The sequence below is a fragment of the Phocoena sinus genome, chromosome 2 (genome assembly GCF_008692025.1).
Source record: "Phocoena sinus isolate mPhoSin1 chromosome 2, mPhoSin1.pri, whole genome shotgun sequence".
Classification (NCBI taxonomy): domain Eukaryota; kingdom Metazoa; phylum Chordata; class Mammalia; order Artiodactyla; family Phocoenidae; genus Phocoena; species Phocoena sinus.
The window spans coordinates 139510557-139524624 of NC_045764.1; the positions used below are offsets into that span (position 1 = coordinate 139510557).

The 14068-nt window shown below is 34.3% G+C and overlaps 1 protein-coding gene across 1 annotated transcript in view; it reads right to left on the reverse strand.

The window, feature by feature from the left end:
- KCNH5 (potassium voltage-gated channel subfamily H member 5) overlaps window positions 1-14068 on the reverse strand; it is a 344887-nt gene that overhangs the window by 101420 nt on the left and 229399 nt on the right. The window contains exon 8 of the mRNA XM_032623255.1: window positions 2249-2448. Within this exon, the coding sequence (XP_032479146.1) occupies window positions 2249-2448 (200 nt within the window). The remainder of the gene's footprint in view (window positions 1-2248; window positions 2449-14068) is intronic.

Here is a 14068-nt window from a genome sequence, read left to right on the forward strand (position 1 = left end):
GTAAAATCACTTTACATATTAAGGTAATTAACCTTTCACCTGTGATATTTGTTGCAGATGCTTTATCTCATTTTTGTTTCCATAGCTTTTGGTGTGAAAGGTTTTACATATTCTAGCCAAATTTATTCATCACTTAATTTGTTATGTACTCCATTGCATTAATACATACAAAGACTTCTGTAAAGTCTTCAAATCTGCTCTTCCTACTAGTCAAACGCTACTCTAAAGATTTCCCATTTAGTTAGGAGGCACATCCATGATTTTGTCTTATCCAAAAGTTAATTCATTTTAATATTTTTACTTATTTCTTTAAAAATCTTTTTATGTGAATTAAAATTTTATTTCACCTTTAATATTAACCTCCCCATTTTTTTTTCCTATTACTCCCTTGCCCATGGATATTCTACCAATCAGAAGTACATTTCTATGACAACAAATGATGAACAGCAAACAACCAAAAAAAATGTCAATAATAAGAACTACATGGTGGGTGCACTTCCGTGAACACCTAATGCCAGTATATTACACCCTAACTGCGTCATGAAGCAGACAGTTGAGCAGGTACTAGAGGGGAAGCTTGTGAGAATCTATTGGTTCCATTCCCGAACTAACCCAGCATCTGGGAACTTAGAGAAGGGAACTAAAAAATCTGCCATGTACCATATCTGTGGCATAAGCTCTGGGTCAGGTACTTTTCTAGTGTAAAGGGTTATTATTCCATCAGTTTACTGATGCTATCTGTCAACTACCATGAGACCCCACTGAATTTTCTGGAAAGAAAAGCTTCTGACTGAGATAGTGATTGACAAGGTAAATGGTTGCGTCTTGAGCTCAGTGTCATTGAATGTGGACCTCAGAGAATATCCTGCTTCTAGCGATTTAAACACTGACTCTCACGTGCACCCCTCAAGAAGATCCTGTTCCTTCTTTGGATTCCCTCCCTACTAACCTTATATCAGTTCAGGTACACAGTAATCAAATTCCACAGGTATGCAGTTTTTCCTTTTCCCCTCTGTGGTCACACATTCCACTTTAAGGGGCCATTTAACTGCATCTTGTAAAATGTCAAAAGAAGAGCAAATCTCACCCTCTTTTATAACTCTTCCACATAGCTAGCCTCCAGTATCTCACCTGCACTCTCTCTGAAGGCTTCCCTCCCTCAGCTCTTACCCTCAAGTCCGTTCCCTTCAACTCCCCTCAATCCTCTGCTCCTAACACCTGCTCTGGCTTACAACTTCCTACTTGTTTCATGAAATTCCCCTAACTAAACATCTACTTTGTTCATTGGCTCTTTCACTTTGACATTGTAAGGTGCTTGTTGAGCAGGTCTGAAAGAAAAACTACAAGTCAACCTCATATGATTAAAAAAATAAAATTTGTGGGAAATGGCAAGGAAGGTTATGTGCTATCTGATTATCATATGTCAAAAATCAGTACCTAAAAATAAAGACTTCGCTGATACTTATAAAGTGAAATAGCTTAAGATCAGTTTTCTCTAGAAGTCTTATGTGCAAGCCCTACTTGTCATTCCCTATATTGAATGTGAATCAGCTGGGTGTAGGAAGTGAGAATTTATTTGATTTTGTTTATCATGAGGAGGACTTTGGTTTCTTCTTTGCCCCTAATATGAGTTAGATGGGAAAAATTTAAAGAGGTTCCATGAAAAGACAAGCAAGAAATTAGACATGACAGGTGGATTGCAAGGGTCATATCCATTTCATAGATTTGTGTAGGGAAAAAGGGAAAACAAAGAACTATAAGTTGCATTATAGAACGTGTGATAGAGAGAAGAGAAATTTAAGTAGAGGGTAGAATAGAAGATATATAATCTTTTAGTTATAAGCAAGGAAGTTTCTTTCTGAATTTTAAATGGGCAAAATGTCAAAAGAGAAATCAAGAATAAAATCTAGCAAAAGAAATGGCATCACAGTTAGCATTTTAGAGGAATATGACAAATTACTCTGAGTGGTAATGAGAATGTTTTGAGGAAATGAAATAATTAGCTGTTTTCAGGAACCACAATTCCTAAATTGAGTTTGATGACTAGTACTAATTGATGATTAATGGTTGAACATTTTCCACCTTCCAAGCACTAAATAATATGATTGACTGATATGTCACTTATGAAATAAAGAGTAACATTTATAAAGCAATTATACAAGTAATATGTGAGTGGGAAAGCTATGGGCATCTGAAGATCCTATTGAAACAGAAAATAAATAACAAGAACAATAATAATAACCCATACCTTTTCTGTGTCAATGCCTTTTGACATAGACCATGTTGAGACAATATAATCCATGACTCGTTCACTAAGGCCTTTGGGGACCTGATAGAGTTTCAGAAAGTCCCGTACATTATTCAGCATCTCATGGTACCGGTTGGTGTTAGCATACATTTGCTGGAAAATTGTGGTAACATTTCCAAAAATAGTTGCATAAAGAAGAGCTGCAAGAGAAGAAATGATGAAAATAAATCAACTATCCCAAGTGAAAAAAAAATGAGGTGAATATTGGTGAAATCAATGAACCACTTGACAGAGATGCCTTTATAAACTTTTCGGCATATGCATGGTAACCCCTGAGCAGAGTGCCCAGAATTTGGTGTTCACTCAGTAAGTGTTATCTTTAGCATGATAAACATGATTTTATGAGTGAGCACTACTCTAGTCATTGTGGTAAAACAGGAGCATGGTTGATAGATTTCATGAAGAATTAGATGATCCAAGGTTATGATTTGCCTAAGACATTCTTAGCCTTATGACTAAAGTTAGCCTCCAGCCCTGTCCTCCTGAATCAATTTAAATTTTCGAGAGACTGATGATCCAGTTTAGAAATGTATGCTCTTTCTCACTGCTTGCTTCGTCCAGCTTTTGGATTACTTCCATGCTTATCAATATTTTTGACAGAACATCAGAAATATAGGGAGGGAAGACAAATCAAAGTGTTCCATTTCTAGAAGATTCTAGAGAGAAACAGCGTTGGAATTAACAGTTAAAATGAAACTTTGGGAGTGCCTGAAAATTCTAGTTATTAAATTTATGTCAGTAACCCAGTATCATAAGGCTTTTTTATTTCATTATTTTAATTAAGAATAAAGTCAGTTTGCAAACCACTGTTATTCATCTACAGTGGCTAGGAAAGGAATAGGGTTTTTTAATGCCCCTGACTGCTACTCCCTCCCTCAACCCATAATTTACCAACTCTTCTCTCTCCAGATATGGTCAGGTTACTAATGTTGACCTGATCTTGAAAAAGCTTTTAAAAGCAATTGAGTTCAGCCCCAGATCAACACACCTTCAATCACACACCACTCCCAGCCTATCTTGTCCCTTTGATTTTACTCCTTTGTTAACAGTAAGCTCTTTTGAAAAGAGGGCAATATTTTATTCCCCTTAATATTCAGTAAACACAATGTTTAGTAACCACATTCATTCCATAAGCATTTCACAAATAAGTGGAATATCAGACAGTGATCACTTCCATTCTTGTTCCTTTAAGCGTGTGAAAAATTACTCGTCTAAACAAAAAGTATGGACTGTTTTATTTCACAGTTTCATCAACCAAATCCTACTTGATGGAATTAGTATAACAACAAGCCAGTGAAGCAACTTAAGATCTTCAATCTATTTTCAGAAAATCATTTGTTTTTTAAATAACAGTTGCTCTTTGAGTACAACAAGTTATAATTTCACAACAGGAAGTTATGATTTTACAAGCATTTACTCAGGTTTTTTTTTTTTTTTTGGTTTTTTGGGGGGTTTTTTGGCTGTTATTTAGGGATTTTGATGCCTGTGAAGAACAATTTTTAAGATAGATGATATTTTGTTAGAACTGACTAGGAAGAATATAGTGCTGACATTTCCTATCTGGGTCTTTAAATCTTTGTTTATATTTAAAAACAACAAAAAAGTAGAGGTAATCACAGACTTAACATTCTATTCCATCATTGTTGGCATTAAGAAAGACGAACACAGAAATAATGTGAACAAATTAATGGTAGAAGAATTATGCAACAAATGGAATTTTGCATTTCCTGAAAAGAGACATAAAGAGGATTTATGTTTTTAAAATAATGAGCTTTTTAGAGGTTAATGAAATAATGCTACAATCATGTTTTTGAATAGATAGTCCCCAGCTATTTTAAGTTGTCGGTAAATATCACAGAACTATTATTTTGACATGTTCAACTCATTTGTCTCCCTAAGATGCCTGTAATATACTATATTGCCAAAATGTCTTACTACTGCCTTTTAGCTTAACAAATTACCACACATTTCATCTTTGGGGGTACATTAAATATGCGCACATTCTAATCATATGAAAAGCTTAAGTACTAAAATATGAATATAACTGCCAATGTGGGCTTCCCTGGTGGCGCAGTGGTTGAGAGTCCGCCTGCCGATGCAGGGGACACGGGTTCGTGCCCCGGTCCGGGAAGATCCCACATGCCGCGGAGCGGCTGGGCCCATGAGCCATGGCCACTGAGCCTGCGCGTCCGGAGCCTGTGCTCCGCAACGTGAGAGGCCACAACAGTGAGAGGCCCGCGTACCGCAGAAAAAAAAAAAAAACAAACTGCCAATGTATTTAACGTTTTCAGCATTAATAAATGAAGAATACAATCAACATCCCATTAAGTTTGGTATATTACAAGGATATTTTCTGCCTCCAACTTTCATGTGAGTTTGGTGTCCTGCACTGGGTAGGACTAATCAAAGTCACAATTTAAGGTAAGACATTCAATTATATATATAATTATATGTATATAAGTATATATATATATGTAACATACACATAATTATATATACATATATAGCATATACATAATTATATATATAATTTTTTACCTTGAAATGTTAAAAAAAATCATGCAGAAAGTTCATATACCCACATGTACCCACATGTAGCTCTCTCAATTATGACATCTTACAAAACTATAGTAATTTATCAAAACCAGGCAATTGACAATGGCACAATACAATTAACCAGACTATAGACATTATATATTTCAGCATTCTTTTTACATGCAGTCATTTTTTTGGTGTACAGCTTTATAAAATTTTATCACATGTACACATCCATATAATATATGTATATTTTTAAAAAGAGAAACCACTTCTTCCTTAAAAATATTTTCCACATTTAGGACTAGTACACATTTCATAAAATATAGTGACAGCAAGTATGGTATTCCATAGTAAGCAAAAATACTGCTTCCCACCACAGTCTGTGTTCTCAGGATAAATGGGTACATCTTTAATGAGAGTGACCCTGGGACATGACACACGATAACGAAAGAAATTGATCTTAGTAGAAACTAGCTCTATGCTGCTAACTCCCAAAGTAATATCCATCCCCTGAAGTACAGACACACAAGCCTTCTTGAATGTCTCATTGCCATTCAAATCTAACAAGTCCAAAAGAGAACTCTTATTTTACACCACCTTCTCTTCAACAACCAAATGCACTTTTCATCTCATTAAACTGTAAAGCCACACCTAGTTGCTCAGCCCAAAACTAAAGCATCATTCTTCAATTCATTCTTTGATTCATCTCCTACCTCTACTCTATCAACAATTCCTATTGGCTCTCCCTTCAAAATAGAGCCTCAGTACAACCCCTTCCCACTACCTCTACCAGCATTCTTGCATCCTTTAAGAGTATATGCTTTTCCACTTACTAGCTATCTGTCTCTGGGCCAGTTACTAAATCTCTCTAGGATTCTATTTCCTCTCTTACAACTTTACAGTTACTTTACAATCTTTACAAAGGAGTTGTGCTAAATGATGTAACATATAAATCAGTTTTTAAAAAGTCCAGTAGGGAGTAAGTATCCATGAAATGTTATGTATGTATCATCGTCATCGTCATCAACATCATCATCTTCATGGAAATAGCTCCCCAACAATTAATTTTTCACTCAGCAGAAAGAATATCCCCTTCCTTCAATACAACTCTCTACCCCCTTACTATACCTGTGTTCTTAATCTTATTTATCACTACTTTAATTTACATTACACATTTATTTATTTGCTTGTTGATATTTACCTTCCCTATTAGAAATGCAAAATCTGTAAGTACAGGCCTAGGCCTTGTCCTTTTTGCTCACTGCTGTATTTCCAGAATACAGACCAGTTCCTGGAACATAATAAGTATTCAGATATTTTTTCCTGTAAGTTCACACACTAAAAACCTAGGAAACGTTTTTTCAGAAACATCCTTCTTTTCAAGTCAAACTTCACTACTGGCAATACAAAAACATAAAAGGAATACACACTATTAATGCACGTGAGAGAATAAAATATTTCGAAGCTAAGGTGACACATACCTTGGCCATGTTAAGATAATAAATAAATTAAGAAGGCCTATTGTCATCCATCAAACATGAATGCTCATGCTTGGCCTGGCAAGTTCTGCAGAGTACTATTATAGAATTTTATCCTTTGAATGAGAGGCCATAGACGTAATTTGCCTACTTTACTAGGAATAATTAGAATAATCTGTTAAAATTTGATAAGCCTTTTATATACTCTCCTGTAGCCTTTTAAGCTTAAGACAACTTAAGACAAGCTAATTTTATAAGTTTATCACATTTAATGAATTGGTAATTCTGGCATATACACTAGTAAGTGCCTTATCTAAAAAGTCTTATATTTTTCTTATTCACCACAAGGGGATTATTTTAAAGATAATTATGTTAGATTAAAGATGGCTACAAATTCTCCAACACCCCTTCCATTGACAGGCAGGGTATATATTCCTTTCCCTTGAATCTAGGCATACTCTATAACTATTTTACTAATAGACTACGGTAACTATAATCATATGCCAATAGCTGGGCCCAAGCCTTAAGAAACTAGAAGCTTCCAATTCCTCACTGTTAGAACACCTGCTCTTAGAATCTAGCTTCCGTGTTGTGAGGAAGCCCATTCTTCTAGAAAGTTCCACATGGAGAAGAATTAAGGCCCCTGGTCAATAGTCTTGGCTGAGCTCCCAGCTAAGCACTGGCCTTAGGCTGAACAATTTAAAATATTGATATAAGAAGACTTAAGGCTGTGCAGGTGATTCAACCATCACTTCCCTTTCTATTTATATTCATATTTAATAAGGATAGCTAAGATAGGGAGGAAAATGTCCTATCAATCTATGATTGTATGTGCAGCACACAGCTTGACAACATCAGCTTACCAGCCATGTATGTGGCTGAGCCAGCTAAGAAGTGAACTTTTCAGACCCATTCAAGCCATCCCAGCTGATAACACATGGACCAGAAAGTCATGCCTTCCTGGACCTGCATAATTTACAGATTCATGAGTGAAATAAATGGCTGTTCTTGTTTTAAGTCACTAATTTTAATTAGTTGTGCAACTTTAATATTCTAATGAGTAGTTTTATTAATAGCCTAATAAAACAGATGATTGATTCTCAACTGATTAGAAAACCTGGGAGAGGAGGGTAGCGAGCTCCTTACGATGTGCATCAGAGCCCAACAGCATATTTCAGAAAATGTTTTTTTAACATTTAATACATTTTAGTACTTAAAAACACCTATTATTTTCATAATATGTACATTAAAGTCATGAATGAATGTTTAATGTTCTCAAAAAGAGACAAAGGTTAAAAGACTGAATAATGCCATGTAGCCAATCACAGATTTCACTATTCATTCATGTATCATTTAATTCAGTAGATATTTATTGAACACTTATTACATGCAGCCACTACAATAGTCACTAAGGATTCAACATGATCCGTGCTCTCAAATAGTACTCACTACTTCCTATAGAAAGGTATTAATCTTTATTTTTTATCAGGGCCCTTAATTTTATTTATTTATTTATTTTTAAAATTTTTATTGGAGTATAGTTGATTTACAATGTTGTGTTAGTTTCCGGTGTACAGCAAAGTGAATCAGTTATACATATAATTATATCCACTCATTTTTAGATTCTTTTCCCATATAAGCCATTACAGAGTATTGAGTAGAGTTCCCTGTGCTGTACACAGGGTCCTTATTTGTTATCTATTTGGTCCTTATTTGTTATCTATTTAATATATAGTATATATATAGCAGTATATATGTAGTATATATATATATATATAGTATATATATAGTAGTGTGTATATGTCAATCCCAATCTCCCAATTTATCCCTCCCTCCCATTACCCCCAGTAACCATAAGTTTGTTTTCTACATCTGTAACTCTATTTCTGTTTTGTAGATAATTTGTACACTTTTTTTTAGATTCCACATATAAGCAATACCATATGATATTTGTCTTTCTCTGTCTGACTTATTTCACTCAGTATGAAAACCTCTAGGTCCATCCATGTTGCTGCATTATTCTTTAATTCTCCCAACTCACATGCTTTGGAAGCAGGCTAATGATCATTTCCTTTCCATAGTTTACAAAAATTCACAAATAAACTTATAGCCATTCCAAGTATATAAACTAAATATAGTTTATTTCTCAGGGTTAAACAATTTGCAGAGTCAAACAAAATCTATGTTTAGCTAATTAATTGTAACTCTGCCTCCACTCTTATGAGTTGCTCAGGATAACAGATCAGATGATGATATCCAGTTCTCTGAATAAACTGTGTTCTTCAGTCACTTCATTTTGTTTGCTCCTTAGGTCAAGCTGCAGCCATTCATCTTCTTATTAATGATTTATATTTTTTAGACTTTTTGTGCCTGTTCAAGTTGACATCCAACATTTACTTTTCCTAATTATCTTTCTTTTATAAATCTTGGCAAGTAATAATTGGCCTTAGACTAAGCAATTTAAAATACTGATATGAGAATGCATTTCTGGTAACCATTAAAGCCACATAGGTGGTTCATACATCATTTCCATTTCTATTTCTATTCACTAAAGTCCACCTTTAATAATGATATTTAAGACATGGAAGGAGAATATTCCACCAATGTATGATTTTATATGTATCACACAGCCTGCTAAAACACTTGAAATCACCCCAGTTGGCCTTAGAACAAAATGAAGAAGCTGAACATCAGATCTCCAATTTCGAAGTTTTATTCTCCTTCCAGCTGTCTCATAATGGCTCCTGGTATCCCTGGATGCTCTTTTGCAATTACCCATATATGTAAGCTGCCTCTAGGCATCCACTTATGAAACAGATATCTTCTCTTTCCCAGTCTTCACTTAATCCATGCCCCATTTCATCTAGTACCTGAACCATGCCAACTATTTTGTTAGAAATTAATCTCATTAATTACTTTATATTAAGTGTTAAATACTAAAAACTATTTAATACAATATCCCTCTTAGGGACGTTGTAATTTTGAAGGAGGAATTCCACACAATACAATGAGTTGACTGAATCATTACTTGAATTAACTCTCAACTAGTAAGATAAGTTGATACACAGAAGGGACCATTTTTTAAATTTATCAAAATTATAGGGGCTTCCCTGGTGGCGCAGTGGTTGAGAATCTGCGTGCTAATGCAGGGGACATGGGTTCAAGCTCTGGTCTGGGAGGATCCCACAGGCCGCGGAGTGGCTAGGCCCGTGAGCCACAACTACTGAGCCTGTGCGTCTGGACCCTGTGCTCTGCAAAAAGAGAGGCCGCAATAGTGAGAGGCCCACGCACGGCGATGAAGAGTGGCCCCCGCTTGCCACAACTAGAGAAAGCCCTCGTGCAGAAACGAAGAGCCAACACAGCAAAAATAAATTAATTAATAAACTCCTACCCCCAACATCTTCTTAAAAAAAAAAATTACAGCATAGTATTGGACACATTTCAACAGTTTACAGCTAATCCCATGATTATCATAAAAACTAACTACATCAAAATAGTTTCAATAATTATATGGCAATGACTATTATTTTTTATTGAAATGTAGTTGAGTTACAATACTATATTTGCTTCAGGTGTACAGCATAGTGATTTAGTATTTTTATAGATTATACTCCACTAAAAGTTATTACAAAATAATGGCTATAATTCCCTGTGCTGTATAATACTTATCTATTTTATACACAGTAGTTTGTATCTCATAATCCTGTTACCCTAATGTGTTCCTCTCCCCTACCCACTCCCCAGTGGCAACCACTGGTTTGTTTTATGTATCTGTAAAGTCTGTTTCTATTTTGCTCTATACATTCCTTTTATTTTTTAGATTCCACATACAAATGATACCAAATAGTACTTGTCTTTTTCTGTCTGACCTATTTTACTAAGCATAATATTCTCTAGGTCCATCAATGTTGCTTAAATTGGCAGAATTTCATTCTTTTTTATGGCTGAATAATATTCCATTGTATATATACACCATGTATTCTTTATCCATTCATCTGTTGATGGACACTTGGGTTGCTTCCATACCATGACAATTGTACAATAATGCTGCTATGAACATTGGGGTGCATGTATCTTTTCAAATTAGCATTTTTTTTTCCAGGTACTCAGGAGTGGGATTGCTGGATCATGTGGTAGTTTTATTTTTAGTTTTTGGGGGAACTTCCACACTGTTTTTGAGAGTGGGTATACCAATTTACTTTCCCACAAGTGTACAAGGGTTCCCTTTTCTCTACAACCTCGCCAACATCTGTTATTTGTAGACTTTCTTATGATGGCCATTCTGACTGATGGAAGGTGATCTCTCATTTTGGTTTTGATTTGCATTTCTCTAATAATTAGTGATGCACATGTTTTCATGTGCCTTTAGCCATCTGTATGTTTTCTTTGGAAAAATGTCTGTTCAGGTCTTTTACCAATTTTTGATTGACTTGCTTGGTTTTTTTGATATTGAGTTGTATGAGCTGTTTATATATTTTTGGATATTAACCCCTTGCCAGTCATATCATTTGCAAATATTTTCTCCCATTAAGTGGGCTGTCATTTCATTTTGTTGATGGTTTCTTTTGCTGTGTAAAAGCTTTTAATTTTAATTAGGTCTCATTTATTTTTGCTTTTGTTTCCTTTGCCTTAGGAGACAGATCCAAAATAATATTATGTCCAAGAGTGTTCTGCCTATTTTCTTCTAGGAGTTTTATGGTTTTGAGTCCTACATTTAGGTGTTTAGTCCATTTTTGAGTTTATTTTTGTATATAGCATGAGGAAATGTTCTAATCTCATTCTTTTACATGTAGCTGTCCAGTTTTTCTAGCACCACTTGCTGAAGAGACTGTCTTTTCTCCATTGTATATTCCTGCCTCCTTTGTCAAAGATTAATTTACCATAGGTGTATGGGTTAATTTCCATTCCATTGAACTATGTGTCTGTTTTTGTGGCAGAACCATACTGTTTTGATTATTGTAGTTTTGTAATAGAGTCTGAAGTCAGGGAGAGTGATACTTATAGCTTTGTTCTTGTTTCTCAATATTGCTTTGGCAATTCGGGATCTTTTGTGACTCCATTTTAATTTTAGGATTATTTGTTCTAGTTCTGTGAAAAATATCATGGGTATTTTAATATGGATTACATTAAATCCATAGATTGCTTTGAGTAGTATGGCCATTTTAACAGTATTAATTCTTTCAATCCAACAGCACGGGAAATCTTTCCATTTATTTGATCATCTTCAATTTCCTTCATCAAAGTTTTATTGTTTCCAGAGTATAGGTCTTTCACCATCTTGGTTAAGTTTATTCCTAGGTATTTTATTCTTTTTGATATGATCTTAAATGGGATAACTTTCTCTTTCTGATAGTTCTTTATTGGTGTATAGAAAAGCAACAGATTTCTGCATCCTGTACCTTGCAACTTTACTGAATTCATTTATTAGTTGTATTTTTCAGGGTATTTATATATATTCTTATATCTCTTATTAAAAAAAAACTTTAAAACACAAGGAAACAACAATGGTGAGATTCAGAACTGCAGTGATTTGATTTGATTCAAATTTGATTTCATTCAAGAGATTTGATTCAGAGATTTGATTTGATTTGATTCAGAGATTTTCTTTTGCCCTTCAAATTATAAAATGCAAACAACAGATCACTCTACCTAGTTGTAAGTCTACTTTTATCAGTTACAGAAAAGAAAAAAGGGAAAAAAAAGAGAAAATATAGTAAGTACTGAATGGATTCACTATGTTGAAAAATGGAATTTCTTTTACTTACAGCTGTTCTCTGTTTATTTTGTACTAGATAGACATTTTCAATGTTTTCCAGTAATTTTCATTAACATTTTTCATTAATGATACCTGCAAGCCACTTCTCTAATCTTTAGCCCCAGAATATGAAAAGAAGCAATAAACAGAGGATAACATTAGATCACTTACTCTTTCTATATATCTATAAAGGGGGTATTACTATTATACTTATATTAATATGGGAACACTAAATACAAAACTTGAAATAGTATTAAAATATCTCTTTACCAAGTCACAAGTATTATTGATCCAAGACCCAAAGAGTAAAGTGGCACTGTCAACAACCTAAATAAACTGTTGAGGTCCCTAAGAACAGTATCTGTGGAATAGCCAAGAGCTTCTTATGTATTCTGAAAAACAGTGTCATAAACTGTCTTCTTGCTGAACCTCCAAATAATTTATTCTTGCTTCCAAATCTTTGTTCATTCAGTTCCTTTGTGGTGGATCTCAAAATATGACCATATATTTTTCCTGTCTTGGTATGCACATCTCTTTGCAATGAAACTTTATTGCTCCTCCCACCAAAAGGTGGAATCTACTTCCGTTAATCTGTGCTGGCTTTATGACTTCCAGTAGAATAAGGCAGAGATGATATTATGCAATTTCCAGAGACATTAAGGGACTTACTTGTTTTGCTTTTGCTTCTTGGAATGCTGTCTTGAGACCATCATTCATGAAGAAGCCTGGAATGTACTGACAGCAAGATAGCAAGGATGGAGAGGTATAGTTATCCAGTGGTCCCAGCTGAACCTTGTCCCTAGCCAAGGTGACAACTATATGTAGCTACCTGAGGGAAATGAACTGAAGAACTAATTATCCAGTCAACCAATAGAGTCATGAAAAATAATGAATCACTGTGCTATGAAATCACTCTGTCTTGGAGTCATTTCTTATACAGCAATAGATAACTGATACAAAGCCCTCTCCCTTTTCCTTCATCCTTCCTAAATCCCAGGCACTCTTTGGGGCTTATTATTCCCTTTATAAAACCTTCTCTGATTATCCTAGGTAAAGGAATTTCTCCTATTCTTCTACAGAACCTATCAATACCTCATTCCTTAAAAGAGTAATTATATGCCTTGGTTTATATTTTTATATTCCCCTATATGTGTTAACATATCATGCTATAAATATAGTGAAATTCTTGAAAGCAATTACCTTTTAAACTCCTTTGTACCTGTCTATTGACAACACAGTTCCAAACACATAACTTCTGAACAAATGAAAAATAGAAGTTGAATTAACTTTAAAGGATTCTCCTTATATAGCAAAGCAAACAGCAAGTACATAAGAACCATCCCAGGTCAAATCTGACTGAGAATATCATTAAAGTATTCTGATTTGCCAGTCTGAAGAGATGGAAGGCAAAAAACAAAACAGCTATTAAGAGGTATAAATCACAAAAGTTATTGCTACAGTGAAAATTATTTGCTAATACTCTAATACCAAGAATAGTAGAACCTGGGGACATAAGTTACTGGAACCTAGTAGTTTATGAAAAATAAATATATTCTAAGTCATAGTATAATATTGTAGATAAAGATATCATCAGAAATTAATCAAGAAAATATACCTATACTAAGTATGGGTTAGGAATTTAAATGGATATAGTTTAGACAAATTATTCCATTTCTTGGAAGTTATACTGTGACATTGTAAAATGAGCACACAAAAATGATCACTGAAGTGTTGTTTATAATATGTGAAAAAAGTAAAATGTTCAAAAATAAATATTAGGTGATACAAATGATGGCACAACAATACAACTGAAAATTAGGAAGCCATTAAGATTATGATGGGGATTTCTGAGGATGTATCTGAAAAAAATTAAAAGCATAGTTTTATTATAAAAAGTTTTCTTAATTTTATTCTTTGTAATATTATATCTGTGAATATGTGTGTGGAGGGTTGATTTATGGGTATACATAGAAAAGTGACTAGAAGGAT